Source organism: Catharus ustulatus, chromosome 30 (assembly GCF_009819885.2).
Source record: "Catharus ustulatus isolate bCatUst1 chromosome 30, bCatUst1.pri.v2, whole genome shotgun sequence".
In the NCBI taxonomy this organism is placed as follows: domain Eukaryota; kingdom Metazoa; phylum Chordata; class Aves; order Passeriformes; family Turdidae; genus Catharus; species Catharus ustulatus.
Genome location: NC_046250.1, coordinates 148543 through 169727, shown reverse-complemented (window position 1 = coordinate 169727; position 21185 = coordinate 148543). Strand labels below are relative to the sequence as shown.

General features: G+C 47.6%; 1 protein-coding gene across 3 annotated transcripts in view; it reads left to right on the top strand.

Annotated features, from left to right (window-relative positions):
- The window catches only part of UBAP2L (ubiquitin associated protein 2 like), a 29514-nt gene extending 8606 nt beyond the window's left edge, over positions 1 to 20908 (top strand). Inside the window, exons 7-28 of one of the 3 annotated variants that reach the window (XM_033082704.2) lie at positions 417 to 462; positions 751 to 863; positions 2367 to 2426; positions 5671 to 5723; positions 7101 to 7186; positions 7632 to 7803; positions 8643 to 8844; positions 9966 to 10243; positions 10520 to 10692; positions 11732 to 11921; positions 12507 to 12561; positions 13003 to 13177; positions 13373 to 13445; positions 14038 to 14233; positions 14340 to 14428; positions 15052 to 15105; positions 15719 to 15800; positions 16889 to 17106; positions 17195 to 17300; positions 18390 to 18457; positions 18711 to 18908; positions 19912 to 20908. In XM_033082704.2, coding sequence (XP_032938595.1) covers positions 417 to 462; positions 751 to 863; positions 2367 to 2426; positions 5671 to 5723; positions 7101 to 7186; positions 7632 to 7803; positions 8643 to 8844; positions 9966 to 10243; positions 10520 to 10692; positions 11732 to 11921; positions 12507 to 12561; positions 13003 to 13177; positions 13373 to 13445; positions 14038 to 14233; positions 14340 to 14428; positions 15052 to 15105; positions 15719 to 15800; positions 16889 to 17106; positions 17195 to 17300; positions 18390 to 18457; positions 18711 to 18908; positions 19912 to 20007 — 2783 coding nt within the window. In that variant the 3' untranslated portion in view covers positions 20008 to 20908. Of the gene's footprint in view, positions 1 to 416; positions 463 to 750; positions 864 to 2366; positions 2442 to 5670; positions 5724 to 7100; positions 7187 to 7631; positions 7804 to 8642; positions 8845 to 9965; positions 10244 to 10519; positions 10693 to 11731; positions 11922 to 12506; positions 12562 to 13002; positions 13178 to 13372; positions 13446 to 14037; positions 14234 to 14339; positions 14429 to 15051; positions 15106 to 15718; positions 15801 to 16888; positions 17107 to 17194; positions 17301 to 18389; positions 18458 to 18710; positions 18909 to 19911 lie in introns of all 3 variants that reach the window. The other 2 variants (XM_033082703.2, XM_033082705.2) reach the window with 2 other exon arrangements.
- Positions 20909 to 21185: the final 277 nt, after the last annotated feature.

The window sequence follows — 21185 nt, the reverse complement described above, 5'->3', positions numbered from 1 at the left end:
GTGGCTTGTTAGCAACAACACCTGCATCCTCATCATTCTTGCACATGTATCTGAGCACCACCACTGGCTTGGACTTTAAATACTTGAGGCAGAAATTAATTCTACCCCAAAATCTGCTGCTTAGGATTTGTTGCTGAGGTCACATACTGCAGAAATCAGAACCTGGGGTCCAGTACTTATGGTTTGTGCCAGCTGGAAACCTCATCTGAGCCTGGAATGATGCATTGCTAATCATGCTGCCAGCCAGCTGAGGTCACTCCCATACATCAAAAGATATTGCTGGCAATCCCATCAACCCAGGAAGATTCTCTCCACTTCCGTATTCTGGACATCAGAACTCTGTATGTTGTTCAAGTGTTTCTTTTGCCAGTGATGTAGAGCCAAGGGACAGCTGTGCATGTGTGTGTGTTTTACAGGTGGCTCTGGACGGCGAGGGGGAAGATTTTCTGCCCAAGGCATGGGGTGAGTTTCACTGATAGAAAACACAGCAAAAATAAGTCTGTGCATGAGTGGTACTGTCAGTCATTTTTTTGGGTTTTTTTGGGTTTTTTTGGGGTTTTTTTTTGTTATTTTGTTTTTTTGTTAATAAGGTCCAAACTGCATCATGGTAACTTAAATTTGGGATGGCTGGTGTAGTTGAAGCACCTCTGCTGAGAGAACTGCCTTGTCATGTGTTATGGTTGGAATAAAATCAATTGCTTTCAAAAGGCTTTGGCAGAGTGAGCATTTCCATCCTTGTATTTCTTACAGAACTTTCAACCCAGCTGACTATGCTGAGCCGGCCAGCACGGATGAGAATTATGGGAATAGCAACAACAACACGTGGAACAACGCTGGGAGCTTTGAGCCAGATGATGGCACAAGTGAGTGCCCTCACATATGTGTGTTGTGTTGAGTGTGAGTGGATTTTTGCATCCATCCAGTTGCCATGAGGACATTTCAAGGCAGGTCTTAGGCTCAGGGATGAAGGTTCAGAGATGGATTTCAGTGACCCTGATCCTTTGCACATCAGAAATGGGAGCTGGAGGATTGCTCTGGGGTGAGCCTGTGGGTGCTGTTACCCCACAGAGGCACAGGAACACTCACCTCTATTTGTTTTCCTGTCAAAACCCTGTTAATACTTGAAAAGGTGTTTTTTATAAACTGTGTTGTGATAAAATCTCCCAGTGTTTGGTGCATCCTCCAGAGAATTACTTAAAGTCAGATGTATTGCTCTTCATATTGATACTTTTTTTCATGGTCATCTTGCTCAAACCATGTTACAGAAACGAGCTGAAAGCAATTCTGCTTCCTTCCATGTTTGAATTGAATATGTTTTCTGGGTGATTCTGAAAACACCCAACTGCCTCTGCCCATTTTCCTGCATTGGAAAACTGGTGCTCTGGGTTTTGTCTCACATATGCACAATATTGAGACACAGGTGAACTCAGATTTTGCAGTGTGAGAATGGGACAGTCACAGTCCTTGACTGTAAGTAACCAGGGATGTGGGGGGCAGGCAGGGCTCTTTGATGATTTTGTTGTTTTTTTTTATAGAGCAATCTTGCACCACTGCAAAGTCAAACTATTTTTCCATGATTACTGAGTATTTACTTAAATACCACAGCTTGGGTATAAGAAGCATCCACACCTGTGTTAAAGGTTCTTTAGGCCACTTCCATACTTCTTGGTTTTGCTGAAAAACTGATAGGTTTGGAAAGAGAATTAAAGTCCCATTCACTGGGATACCTTTCACTGCCTAGTTTTAGTGTTGGGGAGAGGGGTGAGGATGGTTAGTTTGTGTTTTCATGGGGGGTTTTTTTTGGGTTTTGTTAGGTTTTTTTCCTTCAGAAAACGCTGTTGTGGAAAGAGGGTGTTTTTGTGAAACACCAGACTGGGTGATCATCTCCTTGGCAGCTGAGAAGGGGCTTTAAATACCAGAGGGAGTAAAGTGGGGGGTTGTGTTTGGGGCAGTGGGTGTGCCTGCCTCCTCAGAAAAAGGATGGGAATGGACAAGCTCTGTGTGCTGGAAGTTTAACTGTCTAGTGGGAACAGGCTTCTGTGTGAATGCTTTTCTTTTTTCTGTGTTGGTGTTTTGTGGAATTTATGGGTTAGAGTGTGGTTAGGGGGAATGGAAGAATTTTCTGACAAACAACTCAGATTTACTCTAGTACTACAACACAGCTGTAAACTTTACTGGGCAGCACCACTGGTCACCTGTGTTGTGTGTGGTTGATTTGTTTCCAATTTAGTAGCCACAGGCATCTGTTTAAATTAATAATATCCACAGGTACAATGTGACTGGTGTACATGGGGGCAGTGAAACTCAGCTACACTTCAAGTCAAAATTTCACCGTTTGTCTTTCTTTTCTTTTTTTTTTGTTTCAGGACTTGATTTCATTGGGGGTGAGGGGTCAAATTATCCCCGAAAATTTGACACTGCTCCTGGTACGATACATCCAGGTGCACTAACTGCCCCGGATACCTTTACTTTATAGCTTTTTTTAAAAAATCTGAAATATCTGTGGATATGTCATTCTTCTTTCTTTTAATTTGTTAATTTTAATTATTATTTGACATTTGTTCTGACTGTGCTTTTACTAATGCTGACACCTTGAATGTAAATTGGGAGAGCCTAACACCAATTCCTGTGGACTGTGCAAATTTTAACTTCAGCCATTGCTTCTCAATGCCCAGAGCAGCTCTGAGTCCACAGTGCTGGTGACAGAGTGTCCCACCTGAGGGCAGGAAGTGTGAGGCAGCTCAGTCATATTCCCTTTGTCTCACAACCCCAAAGCTGTGACTTGCTGTTGTCCCTGTGCCATTCTGCTGCCCTCCCTGCTGTTCCTGCTTAGGGTCACACCATGCTGCAAGGGCAGCTGGTCTGGCTGAGCTCTCTTTGCACTTTGCCTCTACCTGCAGCTGCTTCTGGGTGAGCAGTGCCCAATTGCTGCTCTGGCATGTTCAGGCTGCCTGGCTGCTCCTCTTCACTTCCCTGCAGTTGAAGATGGTGGTGGATTTTGCGATGACAGGGATGCTTGGTGGCAAAGCTGCTCTGTGCCTGGCTACTTCATTTCCTGCTCTTAATCCTGTTATCCTTATGAGGCCAAGAGATGTCTGTGATGATGCAATTTGCCTTACCTCTATAGAATTCCATTGGTGTCCATAGTAATGTGTGACTCTCCTCCATCTAACTTGAGGTTTTGAAGTTGAGGCTGAGGGATCTTCCAGAAGAACTTACCACTTGACTCTTGAAGGTCAGGGCAGGAGAAGTGTTGAGACTGAGGAGTCTCTTGGGCAAGGCCCCAAAAGCAGGCAGACATACATGGAGTGCTCCTGCTGTGTTGGAGCATTTCCTAGTTCTCACCTCAGGGTTAATCTTTAACTTCCACAGGCAGCACAAGGCCATCTGCTCCAGCACTGCCATTGTGATTTTGCTGCCCTTTGCTTTGTTTGGATTAACATTCCTTGGAGGTGCAGAGTGGGGGCCTTTGGGTCTGGTGCCTTCCTAGTGCAGGGTGACAAGCCTGGTTCCAGTCTTTGAGAGGCAGCAGACTGGGAGGAGCTGGGTAGTTATCTCCCAGTTCAAAATGGAGAGAGTGTATTTTAGGAAGGATTTGAAAAACTTGGAGACACAATGAGATTTTTTTTTTCTTTCACCACATTCATATTTGCACGTGTTGTTGGCTTAATTTTGTTTTTTCCTCTTTTTCTTGGTTTGAGGAGCTTAAATACCAGCAGCTTTTTGAAGGGCTTTCTGAAAGCAGAGAGAAAGGCTTGCTGTTCAGAAGATCACCCTTCTGAAGGGGTATTGCTTGTGTTAGAGCTCTCCCCTTCAGAAGAGCTTGATGGAGAGTGATTGGTTTCTTTAAAAAAACTTTCCTATGCTGTGCTAGCTGGGAGCTTTCTGGAGTGTTCCTGGTGAATACCCAGTTGTGCATCACAGATCTTTGATTCCCCATCTGACCCTTTGTGTGTGGGGAGCTGGAGCCATGCTGAGTCAGTGTCTGGTATTTGAGGAATAGACTTGCTGGGAAAGCCCTGTCAATGGCTGCTCTTCATCTGCAGGGTTTCTTTCTGCTTTTAGTGCTGCTTTTCTTCTTCTTTTCCCCAAACAAACAAGGCTTAAGAGCCCTGTGCTATGTTCCTGCATGTGCAAACTCCTCTTGGGGCAACTCTGTCTTCCTGCTCTCTGGGCCAGCTGCAGGTACATCCAGCTCCCACTTGGGTAAGGCTTGGGCTAGAATGATCTTTCAGATCCATGAACATTTGGAAAGCAGCCTTCCTGCTACTGCTGTGAGGGCACCAAAAATCTAAGGATTGTGGGAATTTAGGTTTCTGAACTGCATGTGTTTTGCATTGAATGTGTTGATGGTTCTGTCTGTGGAGGAAGTGTGCCTTAAGACTCCTGGCACTCTGGCAAGTGTTGTTGTATTAATACCTGTATTGCAAACTTGAATATATAAAAAAGTAAATCCTGGGAAACTTCTTGAATTGGCTCAGCTTACCGAGCAAGGCAAAAAAAGCAATGAAAAAAGAATAATCCATTGATACTTATGCACTAGATCCCTCAAATGTAGACAAGTGGTTGTTTAAATATACAGATAAAGTCTATATGGGGAGATCTGTGTCCTGCAGAAGAGCTCAGAATGTTCTCCTTCCCCACATGCTTTGTTTTATGCTGTAAAAGGGCTGATACCAACTTGTTCCATCCTGTAAGTGTTCAGGATTAACCCTGTTGGTACTCTCAGATTTGCTTGATCTGGTTTGTGGGGACTGAAAACAAGCTGCACAAAATGGGACTGGCTTTATACTCTGTGGTTTTTGGGGATGTGAAAGCTCCTGCTCTCTTCCCAAACCAAATTTTAGTTATTAAATGGAGTTTGAAACTGCTACATAATATGCAAAGTACAGAGATTAAACTGATGGGAGTGAGGATTGGAACAAGTTGAAAAGGCAGCCAGGCAAAACTCTTTTATTTTCTCATAAATTTTTGCTTGCCTAAATTGTGCTGTGTTGGACTGCAGCTGAAGTTTCCTGCTTTTCTCCCTGGTACTTCAAGCTGCACACTTTGAGTATATCCCTGAAACTGGTCACAGAAAATGCAGGAATTGCTTAGTCCCATAAATTTTCTTTTCTCAATCCCATTTGCCTGAGCACAGGAGGTTCTAGAGCACTGAGGTTTCAAGACTTTATTTTTTTTTTTGTGGGGTGGAAGATGAATCATGGGAATGTCTCAGTTATCCTTAAGTTTTATACAAACTTGAGGTTTACCTGGATGGTGAGATCCTGTGCCAGAGCTGGCAGGAGCCCATGAGGGAGGTGCTCTGTCTGAGCTGCTGGGGTAACACTGACTGCTTGCAGGTGCACAAACCTACAGCTACCTCAGTACAAGGGAGAGCCAGGAAAATGGCACAAGGAGGCTGGGGATGATGTTGGGGCTTCCTTGTGGAGCTCAGCTCCCCTTTTGGGTGTTGGGAGGGTGTGCACTGCCCTGTCTGTCCCTCTTTTTCATCCCAGCCTGTGCCACCAAGGCAGAGGTGATCCCATCACGATATCTGGACGTGGGTTGAGATTGACTACTTTAACTTGTCTGATTTGGCTGCCTGCAAAGCTCCCCAGTGCTCCCCCAGCTGTTGGAGGTGGAGCTTTGATGCATGCATAACTTGTGTACCTGTTGTTGTCCTTACAGGTGCATGGAGGGCAGCGACAGAAGAATGGGGCACGGAGGACTGGAATGAAGATGTAGGTATCTTCTGAACCATCCCCTCTGTGCATATGCTGCTGTCCTGTCTGTACACACAGAGCTGCCAGGGGAGTTAAAGCCCATCCTTCCCAAACTGTGGACAGAACCCCAGGCAGGCCCTGAGAGCTGTGATGAATAATTATTGTATGTTCTACAGAATGTGTTATAAAGCTTGTCATAGGAACCCAAGACAGGAAGAAATCTCCTGGGGCATTGAGGCTGGTCCTCTCATTTCCTGTAACTACCAGATGTAATTCTTACAAAAACTGGCCTGACTCCACACACAACTCCTGCTCCACTCCTCTGGTTGAGTGGCAGTTGGGGCAGGTTTGCCTTTGATCACACCAGCAGCAGTTTCATGGTTTCATGCACTCCATGTGCCTGTCTGGTCCTTGTGATTTGGATGGAAAAGAAGCTCTTGACTTTACTTTCTGACATACTCCTTGGTGTGTCTCACCACCTTGAGTTCTCCACCTGATGTCTCCTTTAGGAAAGAATGGATATTATTAGCACCTTGTGTTAATGCCTGTCTATAAGTTTCTTCTGAAATTGGCTTCAGTCCCCCTCTAAATCAAGAAAGGACTTCTGTTCTTGCAGATGGGAGCAGGTTTGGGCATTTTAGTTGATTGTTAGTTTTGAGTGCTCATTTTGGCTCAGCTAACAGAATGGGCAAGCATGGGAAGCATTTGTTTTCTAGGCACCACCTGGGGGAAGCACTACTGCTGTATTTGGAGATATGAGCAGCTTTTCTTTGTTCATTCAGGTCTCTGCTAGAAGGGAGTTTCTGAGAGCCTTTCTTCCCTTCATGTGAGATGCTCCTAGGCATTTTGAATTTACTTTTTAAACTCTGGCAGTTCAGTTTGTAGCAGCTCCTCAGTCTGGAATAGAAGCTGTTCATGTTCAGATATGTTTCCTGCTGTATCACAGGTCATCACTAACCCTCCACCAGTTTTTGAGCAATGTTATTTTCCCTTCTGTGTTGGTCAGATCATCCAAATGAGCCCAGATCATTGGAAGCTTAGCTATGGATCCAGAGTTTCTTTGACTTCACTACCAGTGCTTGCACCTACCTGTGCAGTGGCTTTTGCAGGTCTGTGCTGCGTGCCATAGACACAGAGCAACAGCCCAAGGTCCTAGAGCCCTAGGGGATTTGTGGACTATGGGAAATTTGTAGAAGGATTTGAGAGGGTTTTATTTTTCCACTGGCAGGTGATTTATACACTTGTCTGAGAAGAAACAAATGAAATAGAAGCTGATTCTGATGGGAGCGAAGTGCTAATGTTTGAGTTTCTTGAGGTTTTTCTGTGGTTTGAGTTTTTGTGGCTGTTATGAGGTGCTGTCCTCACTTTTGGATTCTGTTTTCCTTTATCTTTCAGCTGTCAGAGACAAAGATCTTCACAGCCTCCAATGTGTCTTCAGTGCCTCTGCCTGCTGAGAATGTGACAATCACAGCTGGACAAAGGTGAGAGCACATGGTGATGCTGTTTACCTGGGAAAAGTAGCACCACATGAGTCTTGGAGCAATTTGCCATCTTCAACTAAACCTTACTAGCTAGCTAAAATGCAACAGCTCTGAATGAGATGGGATTGATTTAAATGCAAGTGTTGCCTTAGAGGTTTTTGGGTTCTAATCCTGGATTAGAATTTTCCTAGGATCTGTTGCTGGTTCTTCAGCTTTGGGGGCATTTTGCTGTGTTAAATTAATGTAAGACATGATTTTAAAATCAAAGACAGTGCAGGGTCTTGCTTGGTCAGTCTGTCTTTCTGGGGTTGCTACTGGAAGTTGTAAATTAATGTTCTGCACATTCCTTCAATTTATAAAGTAAAAGCTGTGAGGCTGGAGGGGGAATACTGTTCTAATGGAAGCAGGAGCTTCTGGTAACCTCAGTGGATCTTTGTGTACCCAGGATTGATCTTGCAGTCCTGCTAGGAAAGACACCCTCTTCTATGGAAAATGAGTCAACAAACCTGGAGTCATCCCAGACTCCTTCCTTGGCACAGCCACTGGTGTTCAGCAATTCTAAGCAGAGTGCTCTATCCCAACCTGCCTCTGGAAACTCCTTTTCTCACCACAGCATGGTAAGGAAAAGCTGGTCTGACAGTGGGTGTTTGGCTGAGGTTGCTTATCCCCTGTTGTTGTGTCTGTTTGGGTAATATAGGAAATACAGCCCATATGCTCACTGCTTGTGGCTGGTAGAGCCAGATAATTTGCTAGTCTGCTTTAAAAGCAGTGGCCTGAAGTTCATTGCTCAATATGAAATAATTGTGGTAATTCCTCCCCTGCTGCCCTTGTCAGATTAGCAATATATGCTTCATTCCTGCTTAAAGGACAAAAAAAAATCTGTTTTGGTCCAGGGCTTGCAATTCTAACAGTTTGAAAAAGAGAACTGGTGTGGGATGGAATACTGGCATCCACTGACAGGAGAAGGAAGGAGACATTGAGTCAGGGATGTGCATTGACCTGGCAGATGCTGCTTTGTGTAACTTTAGTAAAACAAATAAAAGTGGTTTACTTAATGTGAGATAATTGCAGAAAAATTTTCAAAACCACATTAACTATAAAGTCAAGATCTCCTGGTGTTTCTCTTCTAGTGCAAGTGAATGCATGAGAATCATTTAGTATATTTAAGATCCTGTCAACTTCTTATGTAACTCTCTGTGACACTGTACTGGCATGGGTTGGGCAAGAGATGAGCATACCTGTGTTCACACACCATGGGGGCTGGGAAAGAAACATGAGCCCTTCCTGTCAGCAGTCTGTGTGTGTGTTTAGAGTTCAAGAATGTTGAACTGGGGTATCTAGTGAGAAGCAGCAGGGTACAGTGTGTTTGGGCTTGTGTTCAGAGATGTAGCTGTCCTCTGAGCCAAGTTCCAAGCCATGGGAGACACTAACTTTTATCTCCTTGCTGAAATTGCAGGTGAGCATGTTGGGGAAAGGATTTGGAGATGTCGGGGAGGCCAAAGGCAGCAGTACTACAGGGTCACAGTTCCTGGAGCAGTTCAAGACAGCCCAGGCACTGGCTCAGCTGGCAGCTCAGCACACCCAGCCTACTGGGAGCACCACTGCTGCTTCCTGGGACATGGGCTCCACCACACAGACCTCGTCTCTGGTGCAGTACGGTAAGGAAACGCAGCGTGGCTCCCCAGATGGGAGGGAACATGTTCCCCCAGAACTGCAGAGACATGCTGTGAGCAGCAGTGGGAGGGATTCAACAAGGATCTGTTCATAAATTCACAACCAATTTAGCTCAGCAGAAAAAAATTGAGAGCTGTGGGTAAGACTGAAATGTAATAGTGTGTATGAGTCTCTCCCTGTTCCTTTTATACTTGGGACAGTTGAATCTGTGATTCCAAACAGTTTAAGGATCAGGGATCTGGCATTCCTGAGCCTCTCAGAGTGTGCAGAACTACTTCCCATTATTGTAAAGCTATACTAGAAAAAGGTCTGAAATGGCACCTCTGGAGAACAGCTCCCAAATGCAAACTCTTGTCAGTCTCCTCTCCCTGCTGAACTCCTATTATTTAAGGGGATTTGATCTTAAATGCCAAGAAGTAACTACCTCTGGGCCAGCATGAGAGAATAAACAGGGATTCAGAAGCTCTTTTCAGATGAGAAGCTGAGTTTTGCTGTGATTGAGTGCTAGTGTAATTTCCTTCAGCTTGTGCTTGTTACAGGGAAATGGCTCTGGTTCAAATCCAAGCTGAAGAAAAATTGAGCCCTGTCCTAGTGACAGTCAGTGTTGGCAGTTTCTGATCTTCTCAGACAAGAAGCTTCAGAAGAGAGTCACAGAGAATAGGAGTTGATTTTGAATAAGCTGTGGAAAGGCTTAGTCAGAGGAGGAAGACCTGAGGGTAGGCAGCCCCAAGCAGTGCTGTTGCTTGGAGATACCTAGTCCCTGCAGGGGAAGGAGGAGGCAATGGAATGCAGGAGTGTTAACAGAGAGGGAAGGAAGTGGCCTGCAGGATTCTGACGTGCAGTGTCTCCATGAGGGACTCTGGAGGACTTCTGCCACACAAACTGGCTTTGTCCTGAAGGGATGGTGGAAGAAGGGCTTAAAAAGGCTTGGCATTAATGGTGGTGAGAATGTGAGACTGGGAGCAGAGATGCTTAAGTTCTCTGCTCTCTAGCAGACTTCAGGATGAAACATAGAGGAAAAGGATTTATTTTTCTTGGTAAGTGTCAGAATGTGATTTAGTTTTAGGGAAATGAGCTGCTAACTCACCTCTGGCTTGTCCCATAGATCTCAAGAATCCAACAGACTCTTCCGTGCATAGTCCCTTCACCAAGCGTCAGGGCTTTACATCAACTTCAACCATGATAGAAGTGTTCATGCAGGAGAAGCAGCCTGTGGTGACTGCCTCCACAACCACACCTGCACCTCCATCCTCACCACTGCCCAGCAAAACCAATCCAGTTCCCCAGATGTCTCCAGGATCCTCGGACAACCAGTCCTCGAGTCCCCAGCCAGCACAGCAGAAGCTCAAGCAGCAAAAGAAAAAAGCATCCTTAACATCAAAGGTGCAGATGAGGAGGGAGGCATTGAGTTGTGTTAGAGCTGTAGAAACAGCCATTTGGGCTGCTGAGGGAAAGGTCTGGGCTTGGCCTTGCTGATGTTATCACTGAGTGTTTGTGGGGATGATGGAGCTGTGTGCCTGCCTGGGTTGAGCAGTGTAATTCAGGGGCTGCAAGGCTGTAACAGCCACTGTGTGCTGAGAAATGTGGGTATTAAAGTAATTCTCTGGGCTAATGATTCACCAGGAATGATTGAAGCATTTTGTTGTTTCTCCCTTGCAGATCCCTGCACTTGCAGTGGAAATGCCTGGCTCGTCGGATATCTCAGGGCTAAACCTGCAGTTTGGGGCGTTACAGTTTGGTTCAGAGCCTGTTCTTGCTGAGTACGAATCAACGCCCACAACCAGCGCCGCTGTTAGCCAGTCTCAGAGCAGCCTCTACACCAGCTCGGCCAGGTGAGCACCAGCAGCCTGCTAATCCCAGCAGGCAGCTTTGGACATTTGCTGATCCTGTGGACCTGAGTTGTGCATACCAGTAGACCCTTTCTGACTGTGCTGTGGTCATAAAGGGGGGACAGTGTATGCAACAGCAAAGCACAAGTTGCCAGCAGACTCATGGGGCACCTCTGTGGCTCTTTGGCCTGCAGTACTTGCACAGAAAGCTCTTAAACTGTGTTGTTGGAAACACAGGAGGGGAAACCCCAACACATGCTCCATGTCTCTGATGAACAGATTCTGAATGCTTTGTCCTTCTTTTTGCCTGGCAAACTAGGACACAGTGGGGTAGGTGTATCTATGGTGATGGTGCATTTGTCTTCAGTTGGGCCGACCCTTAGTAACAGGCCAGTCCATTGAGTACTGGGACCTGAGTGGTGGCAGCTCATGAAGTGTTGTAAACTTTCTTTTTGCCCCTGGTAGTAGTTTTACCAGGACATGAGAGTGCTAATATCCATCAGCCATCTCTCAGGAGCTCACATCAGCCAGCAGAGAAAGACAACCATATTTGTAGGTTCAAGGGGGATTCAAACTACAGCAAATAAAAAGTTTATACAAAGAACAGCATCCAATCTAAGTTAAAAGTTCTGAAGGTAAACTGACCAATTACACAGACTAATTTCTAACCAATTGTCTTCCAAAGTGTTAGAAAGTGACCAAATTCTTAAGGAATTTGGCTCAACCTTGGTATCTAGGAGACCTTATCTATTATAGCAAGTTCCAGGGGAAGATGGCTTTGGAGGAATTCTGTCATTCACGAAGTGTTGCCTAAGACACAGCAGTATGTGAGGCAAAGCTGCAGCTGGATGTCCATGGTTGGGCTAGCCCTACTCTTTGGGCATGTTTCTTAGCCTGGCTGCTTCATGTAGTGCCTTTATACTGATGCTTGGGGCTTTTTATGTTGAGTATTTGAAGTGAAGAGCCCAGTCTGGGTCAGCAGCTTACAGTAGGACTGTTTTGGAGGAAAATGGAGGAACACTTTTTTTTTTCCCTTTTGCAGTGAATCTTCATCCACAATTTCGTCCAATCAAAGCCAGGAGTCTGGTTACCAGAGTGGCACAATACAGACAGCAACATTTACCTCCCAGAACAGTGCTCAGGGACCACTGTATGAACAGAGATCCACCCAGACGAGGCGATACCCAAATTCTATCTCTTCCTCGCCCCAGAAAGATCTGACCCAGGCTAAGGTAAGAGAACAGCTTTGCTCACCTGTTTTGCTGAGTGAGCCTCTTGTGTGAAGTGTCTCAGGGAAAGCTGAATGGCTCATCAGATGGTTCTGTGATCCACCAACCTCACTGTGTAACCTGTGGGCTTTAATCAGAGCTCTCTTCTGGCTGCTGTGTTTTGTGCCTGGACCACTGGGGTTAACAGCAGTCAGGTTGATGGCAGGTGATGTGTTGTCATGTGCAACTACCCTGCTAGAGAGTGGCATGCAGACAAAGAATTTTGTTTTGTGTTAAGGATTTGACTCTTGTATGCTGTACACCAATTCAGTAACATCAGGTGTGGCTAATGAACTTGGATTGAGAATGTTGAGACAGTTTAAATACCAGCAGCAGATAAACTTCTTGCACTGATTTCTCAAATATAAACTTGAGGACCATGCTGGCATGGGACTAGACCTTGGGACTGACCCAAACACAATCTGATGACAAATGCTGGTAGCAGGACCTTTTCATAACTGCATGGGGAGTGTGGGAGAGAGGTGCCACTAGCTCTGCTCTGGAAATGTGCTGTAATAATGCCCAGTACTTCTTTCTCTTTTTCCTCAGAATGGTTTCAGTTCTGTACAACCCACGCCATTACAAACCACACAGGCTGTTGAAGGTAAGAGTCTTGCCAGTACAGAGGATGTCCTGCATTTGTTGTGCTTGTGTTCTCTGCTTTGAATGAGAAGCTTTATCTGTGCTCATAGCAAGTCCTTTTCTTGCTCAACTAATTGCTGCCATTCAGATTATTTCCTTGCCTCAAAACATTCAGCTTTCTGCTGATCCTTGAGATCCTTGGAGGGCCACCTATGAAAATAATTTACTCTTTGTGTGTGGAAGGCACTTAATCTGTAGGTCTTGAAGCTCTCTGAAGAACCAGTGGTAGTGTTGGAGTAAAGTGAGATGTAGAACACAGTCATAAGTGTATAACTGTTTGGCAGCACTGAAGGAAACCCCAAATCTCCTGGCTCCTCTAGCTGAGCACTTGCTGATCCTTGCCCTTGTGCTACCCTCTGGAAGTTGCCAGTAGCTGCCCTTAACCAGAAGCTTCTGTTCTCAGGTGCTACAGGCCCTGCAGTGAAATCTGACTCCCCCTCTACTCCCAGTATTGCACCTCTCAACGATGGGGTGTCTGCATCATCCTTGCTGACAACAGCCAGCCAACATTCAACAGCTCTGAGCAGCCTGAGCCACAACGAGGAGCTCCCCAGTACAACCACTGCCCAGCTCAGCAGGTGAGTGAGTGGAAGGGCTGGATTTCTGAAGAAGCAGAACTAGAAGCAGGAATCCATAGCAGACATCAGAGTCTGTCTCATTGCAGTGAGGAAGACTAAGATGACTCATCCCATTCAAGCAGATGGGAAATGGAATGGTGCTACCAATGTTGACTCTTATCTTGGTCTGATAGTGTTTTATTTCTCTTCTGTCAGTGCATTACCCACCCAGCAGAACAGTCTGTCCTCATCCACATCCTCTGGGCGAACATCAACTTCAACTCTTCTGGTGAGTCTGGGTATGCTCTCACACTGTGTGCCCCATTTCTGCTCAGCTTGGCAGGATCTGCTGAGGTGCCTGACCATGGGGCCTGGTTATGACAGGATCTGCCAGGCTGATGAGTGTCCTGCAGGAGTTTGGATGCTGTGTGGAGAGAGATGACAGGGTTTTATGTCAGAATGCTGTCTGTGCAGCTGTGCCTCAAGGCTGTTGACACTCTGCCTGTTTCTGACTGAGCAGCACTGCCTTTTGAGCCTGTAGTAGCCCTTGAAGGTGCTGCAGAGTCAGAGCCAACTGGCAGCTGATGCAGTGGAACCAAACACCTCTACTGCTGGAGCTCTTGCAGTACAGTTCCTAGGTACTGACTTCTGCAGCAAAATAAATCACCCTGCTGCAAATGTGGTGTCAAGCCCTGCTCTGCTCTTCAGACAGATGTGTTGAGGTGTAACCATGAGAGAGGTTTGTAGGCATTAGGGATTGACTGCTGAACATCCAGATGCAGACAGAAGTGCATAATGTTCTGCACAGAGAGTTTCCTGTGGTACCTGTGCACTTGGTTCCATCTGCCTGATCCCCTGACTCTCTTCCCTTCCTTCCCTAGCACACAAGTGTGGAGAGTGAAGCAAGCCTCCATTCTTCTGCTAGTACTTTCTCCACGTCCTCCAGCACGGTGTCAGCTGCCCCACCAGTGGTCAGCGTTTCCTCCAGCCTCAGCAGTGTCAGCAGCCTGGGCCTCAGCCTCAGCAGCAACTCCACAGTGACGGCCTCAACTCGCAGCTCTGTTGCAACCACATCAGGTACTGCCCTGGGTACTGCTGTACCAGAGAAGGGTGTGAGGGGTATGACAGTGAGCTTCTGCTGTTTGCTTCACTGTGGAACTTTTCCTTTCTCTTCCTTATTCAGGAAAAGCCCCTCCCAATCTCCCTCCTGGAGTCCCGCCATTGTTGCCTAATCCCTACATTATGGCTCCAGGGTTGCTACATGCCTATCCGGTGAGTGGAACTTTGCAGTGGTGTCATGCCACCAGGTCCCTCCCAGCTCCCTCTGCAGCAGGGTGGGATATAGCATAGTGGAGAAGCTATAAACTGTAGGGCTGCCTTGAACAGGCAGAGTTTGGACCTGCTGTTCTTTCATGATTTCAATGTGCCCGTGGGGATAAATGTGAGTTATGATCCTGGAGCAGAGCCTACGTGCCTGTTCTCTGCAGCCTCTCCAGCCTTTGAAGAACCCTAGGGCAGAGCACAGTGTATGGAAGCACAGAGCTGTGTTAGAAACGTGATGTGACAAAGGGCAATCAAAGCAAGGGTAGCAATGGCCACAAAGTCTAGGGGTGTGTGTCACACCCTCTCCTAGAGGTGAGGATAGATTTCAGTTTTGGGATGATTTCCAGAGAAAAACTGTTGAGTGGCTTTATGGTCTGGAGCACTTTCCTTTGAGCAACTCACAGAAACTTCTGGCCTCTTTGTAGAGGCTCTGGCTGCCTGCACTTGGTGGCTCATGTGGCTGCTCACCAACTACTTCTGGCTTTCTCTCACATTTATCCAAAAGTTTAATCTAAAATTAGGTGTCCTTATGTAGTCCATGTCCCTAATGTCATCCCTGGCTCTTTTTCTAGCCACAGGTGTATGGATATGATGACTTGCAAATGCTCCAGACGAGATTCCCTTTGGTGAGTACGAACAGAATGACAAGCACATGCCTCTTCCCCTGGTGCTGTTTGGGTAGAGACACAGGTCAGCTGTGGGCAGTCCTGAAGAGCTGGCAAGATGGGGTGCTGCGTGGATGCAGCTCTCCATAGCAGCAGTGATGAGTTAATCAGTTGCTCCTTGGTTCACGTGGAGTTTGCAGCATGAGTTACTCACGCAGCAGTATTCCCTGTAAGAGCCAGGGAGCATGAGTTACAACAGCAGGGGCTGTTAGAGATTCACCTCTGATCCATGACCAAGCCAGTGACTAAATACATGATGAGAATGGGCTTTATTTAGCCCATGTTAGTTAGGACATGTCTATTTTCTTGTGAAGGGTGGGGAAGTCTCGGCAGTTTAAGAACCGCATACCAGTAGACCTTACCTGGTTCTTCTAATAGCCAGGTGAGGGGGATGGTACATGCTACAAAAACCTGGGGCTGTTGTAGGTAATGATCAGCCTGAATGTGGCTGGTTGAACTGCAATACTCAGACATATCTTGTAGCTACAGTACAGAAACTCCCCTCTCTCAAAAGATACTGCTTTGCACTTTGGACAGAGCTGATAAAATGTCTTCTTTTGTTTTTATTCATCAGGATTATTACAGCATCCCATTCCCTACACCCACCACCCCACTGACTGGAAGAGATGGCAGCCTGAGCAGCAATCCATACTCTGGTAGGGAAAAAAACTGTTCTGATTGCCATCCCATCAGGGTCTGTGCTGCTTCTACTGTGTCTTTGTCCACTGGAGCTACATCTGCACCTGCACTGTGCCTTCTGCACTGCTTTTGGTTTGGAGCATGCTTCCCAGAGTTAAATTCTTTCCTTCCCTTTGAGCATCTGGTTGTGTCAAAGTTTGATATTGAGAAGAGGTGGGCAAATAGTCTGCAAATATTCTGCAAAGCCTACCACTGGGGGACTGCTTTCCAGGTTGTGAGGCAGGTGGTAAGCAGCGTTTCTCAGGCACTGAGAGTAAAAATAGAAAGAAACACAAAATATGGAGAAGTTACCTTTTTTTTTCTATGGGATGGTCTCATGGAGAAAGCAAATGAGAAATCTGGGACCTGTCAAACTCAGCACAAGCACTCAGTGGGTGTATGACCTCTCACTGACCTTGGTGAGTGTGTTAATGCACTGCCAATCTACAGTGGGCAGTGACTATGCTGAGCTTTCACATACTTCAGGAATTGTTGCACTTGAAGGTTTGCTCCTTTTCTAGCACCACTTCTCAGCTTTGACAAGAGCTGGTTTGTGTGGAAGTGCTTTTGCCCAGCTGAGGTTGAAAAGCCAAGCTCAGAGCAGGGCACAATGTGACCTCTGAATAGGAGGGTGTTTGCATAGAAGAGCCAAGCAGGTACTCATCAAAATCAGCACAGGGAGAATCCCCCAGCCCTGCAGCCAAGCTCTGCACTGCCCAGGCAAAATCTGGGTTGTGTTCAGTCCTGCTGGTGGTGCATGGAGTGGGATGAGGGACAGCTCCAGCATCAGGCTGTGCTAGCAGGTTTATCCAGTGCCAGACTGTAGGCTTAGCTATTACGGCTTCCCTTTTGTTCTGTAGTCCTGTTAGGGCCAAGGAGCAATTAACAGTTTCACCTTATCAATGTGCAAAGGTCTCAAGGCCACAGTCCTTGGCATTGGCAGGAGGTGGGGGGGGAGGGGGCAGGTGATTGAAGTTGTTTAAAAACAGACTGGGTCACCTTTGCGCTGAATTGGAATAGGCCAGGATCCAGCATCTGTTCTTCACTCTTACCTCCTCTATTTCAGGTGACTTAACAAAATTTGGCCGTGGTGATGCCTCTTCCCCTGCTCCTGCAACAACTCTGGCACAGCCTCAGCAGAGCCAGACCCAGACTCACCACACCACGCAGCAGACGTTCCTGAACCCGGCGCTGCCTCCTGGCTACAGTTACACCAGTCTGCCATACTACACAGGGGTACCAGGGCTCCCCAGCACCTTCCAGTACGGGCCCGCCGTGTTCCCTGTGAGTTTCCCAGAGGCAAGGTGTGGGATTTGGACAGAAGGGTGCCACAGTAAAGCCTCTCCTCACTCTGTTCCTCTCTGTTCTGCAGGTTGCTCCTACCTCTTCCAAGCAGCATGGTGTGAATGTCAGCGTCAATGCATCAGCAACCCCTTTCCAGCAGCCCAGTGGCTATGGCTCTCATGGGTACAGCACTGGTAAGAGACCCACTGGAAAAGAGCACTTTGCACAGTAGCAGGGCTTGCTCCCAGTCTTACTGGCTGTGATAAGGAATGCTGTCTTACAGCAGTAATAGAGAAAAATGCCAGTGGTGCTGCTCCCAAGTAGTTTGATTATCTTTAGAGACCCAGGATTGTTCTGCATCCAGGTCCTGGAGCAGGCCTGAGGGTTATAGATCATGTCATGCTCTCCTCTGTGCCCTGCAGTCAACTGTCTGGGCCCTTGGACCACTGTCAGAACCTTAAGATGCTGAATTGTTTGGTTTGTTGGTTTATTGACTATATGTGATTAACAAAACAATTGTTCTGAATTTGAACTTGTTTCCCACCAATGTTTGGCAGACACTTTCTAAGGAAGTGTCCTTGATTCAAAGATATGGGGAGGTCATGAACCTGCAGCCTGTCCTGGTACTTGGTTGATATCTGGCTGACATGCAGGGCTGCATTTGGCTCCCTCTTCCAATCTTTTAATTCCTTTTATCACTTTTTTCACTGCATTAGAACCCTTCGAGATAGTATTTCCTCTTTGCCAAGATACTTCAGCTTTGTACCGGGTCACCTGTGCTGAGTCCTTCAAATTGCTTTCATTTCAGCACTTTTTCCAGGCATTAAATGATGGCTGAGGTGTCTTCTGAGCCACCTTTCTTTATGGACAGCCAGCATCCCATGAGACTTGTGTTGTCACTCAGCCCACAGCTGAGTTGCCTTTACATGCCATTGCCTGTTTTACACCCGAGGAGCTTTTGGGCTGTTCTTGCTGCTGTGCCATGCTGTGGGTTTGTTTTCCTGTGTTCTGCAGCACTCCTCAGACCTGCAGTTTTCCATGTGTTTCTCTGGGTGGCAGCCAGCCTTCAGCTGGTTTATGGAGGCATTTTGAAACAGTATGTGTCCAGAGAAAAATAACTTATATTCATATGAGTGCTTTGCCTGTGGTCATGCCAGGCCAGTCTGTTTGCAGATCTTCTCTGACCACTGGAGCTCTCCACCAGGTCCTGCTGGTGTTAGCAGCAGCCACCTTCTGTTGACCCACTGGCTGCTGCCTAACACCCACCTCTCCTTTCTCCCCAGGTGTATCTGTGACATCCAGTAATACAGGTGTGCCAGACATCTCGGGCTCTGTCTACTCCAAAACTCAGGTTAGTGTCTGTGAGTGCTTCTTGCATTGCTGGGGAGGGAGAAGCCAAGCTCTGAGACAGCCTCACTGGGCAATGAGATCTCTCCCTTTGGATCAGTCAGCCAGGGAGAAGGGAAGAAAGAGCCATAGGGGGAGATTTTATCTGTGCTCTGTCACACATGCTGACTCTGGGCCTGTGGTGTGTAGAGATGGGGATGGGCACACTGCCAGCTGGGCTCCCAACCCTTATTCTGCCCTTGGCATTTCCTTCTCAGCAATCCTTTGAGAAGCAGGGATTTCACACTGGAACCCCAGCAGCCTCCTTCAACCTGCCTTCGGCGCTGGGCAGCGGCGGCCCCATCAACCCTGCAACAGCAGCGGCGTACCCTCCCACCCCCTTCATGCACATCCTCACCCCGCATCAGCAGCCTCACTCGCAGATCCTCCACCACCACCTGCAGCAGGATGGGCAGGTAAGCAGTGCCCCTGACACCTCAGCCCCTTGCTGGGGTATTGCCTAGGGCTCTTGCTCCCCCTTTATTTCCCTGGTCCCTCTCACCCTTCCCGCCTCCCTCCCTCATGCTCTGCAGCGGACACACGCAGTGACATGCACATGCTCACACCTGCACATACACACAGGGCCAGTAAGAGGATAAGGTGAAAAGGAAGGTCTGGGGTGCGGGCCTGCCAGGGTGGGTATTCAGCACAACCCCCCTGCTGCTGGGCTGCACCAGGTTTGGCCAGGTAGTGCCCCCTCACGCAGACACATGTGGGGCACCCTGACTTCCCCCATCCTCAGAGGGGCAGCTCTGCAGGCCAGCACCAAAGGGGTTATAGCCACAACCCTGCAGGAGCTTTCAGGTTTAACCATGGATTTCTATTGTCATAGTTTGTCCCTTTATTTTACATATCCTGGTACTGCAACAGCTTCCATATTTGCAGATGATACTGTGCTGCCAACGCCAGCAGGAAGATCAGGTAATGAACTCTCTGAAAATGCATTGCACTTGCCCTGGGCTCTGCCCCCGCCCCTAAGGCTCCCCAGGATCACATAGCCCCTTCCTTCTACCCCATGGCCCTGTGATGCAAGGAGAGAGGCCCTCAGTCAGTATGTGCAGACACACACACACACATACACCCACCTGTGCACAGACACAACCTGCACCAACCCTTCCCCATCTCCCCTCTCCCTGCTGCTCAGCAGCCAGCACTGCTGGTGTGGAGCAAGGTGTGGAGCTGAGGGAGGATGCTGGGGCACAAACGGTGCAACTGCGAGGTGCTGGAGGCAGCCCCTGCCCCGGTGCCAGGGAGTTCAGCTGGGCTGAGGTGGATTGGTGGCTGCTGAGGAGCTGTCACCCAGAACATCTGGCCAGGGCTGTCTTCTGGGGCTCAGGCATGCCAGCCTTGCCATGTGGAGTAGGCTGGGGTGGTTCCCCTGCACTCACCACCCACTTCTCCTTCTGCCCTTTCCCACAGAGCGGCTCCGGGCAACGCAGCCAAGGCAGCTCCATCCCCCAGAAATCCCAGGCCAACAAGTCTGCCTACAACAGCTACAGCTGGGGTGCCAACTGAGACCGGGCCCCCCTCGTCACCACTTGCTTCTGGAAGAGAATCTCAGTGACCCCGATGATGAGGAAGGATCCCAGGGAGGAGAGAGCCCTGCGGCAGAGAGCGCCTGGGCCCCAGCCTTGGCAGGGCCCCGCAGGGCAGGCCGCAGGCACCTCTGCGTTGTCTGTCTTCAGCCACTTTCCTGTTGTATGTAATATAGAATTTGTATTTTTTTCTTTTTTTTTTCCTTTTTTTTTTTTTTGTTTTTCTCTCTCTCTCTCCGCATTCAGATCTGAACCGTTTGCCGTAGGGGCCTTTTTTGGTTTTTACTCCTTTCTATCCCCTCTCCCATCCGGCTGCCCCACAGTCTCTCAGATCCAAAGGAGTGGAAGCTGCGAGTCGCCTACAGCAAACCCCCTTATTATTAGGATTAAGACCAGTAATTGATATGAGCAGCATTGTAAGATTAATTAGTTGAAGTGTTTTTTTTGTACTGTGTTCTAAATTTAATGGATAAATGTGTCTTGTATATAAAAACAAAAACCCCATGCTGTCCTCTAGTTCTCTCATTTCTCCCCCACCCCGCCGAGGGGTCCCCCCCTGGTATTTTATGTTCTCCATCTGCGTCCCTCCATCCTCATGGGCCCAGAGTGCAGGTCCTGCCCTGCTTGCAAGCTGTAAGTATCTTCTGCTTTTGGGTTGGGGATTTTTAAATTTTCTTTTTGTTTTTTCCTTTTTTTGTTTTGTTTTGCGGGGGATTTTTTGTTTGTTTGGTTTGGTTTTTTGGGGATTTTTGTTTCTTTGGTTTTTTTCTATGCAGTCCAGATCTTGTATTTTTAAGTTCCACCTGATCCCTTCAGCTGCAGCCCCGAGCGGGGATATACTGAAGAGAATAAAGATCACAAAGTGATGTGTGTATTTTTTCCACCTTCTCAGCCTCGTTCCCTATTTTTGGTGCAGGGGGTGGGTGGCCCTGGGCAGTGGGGGCAGCGCTTCCCCCACCCCTCCCCAACTGCTTGCTAGCGTTTTTGTCCCCTCCTTTTGTGGATTTTTCCTTTTCCCACCTGCAGCACTGGGGCAGCAGGATGCCAGCGCAGGGATAATGCCCCTCCCTTCTCTGAGCCCCTCACCTTTCATTTCCACCTTCTGTCCCCACTGCTCTGGTGCTGCTGCTCCTCCTTTTGGAGGTTGAGGGGTGCTCT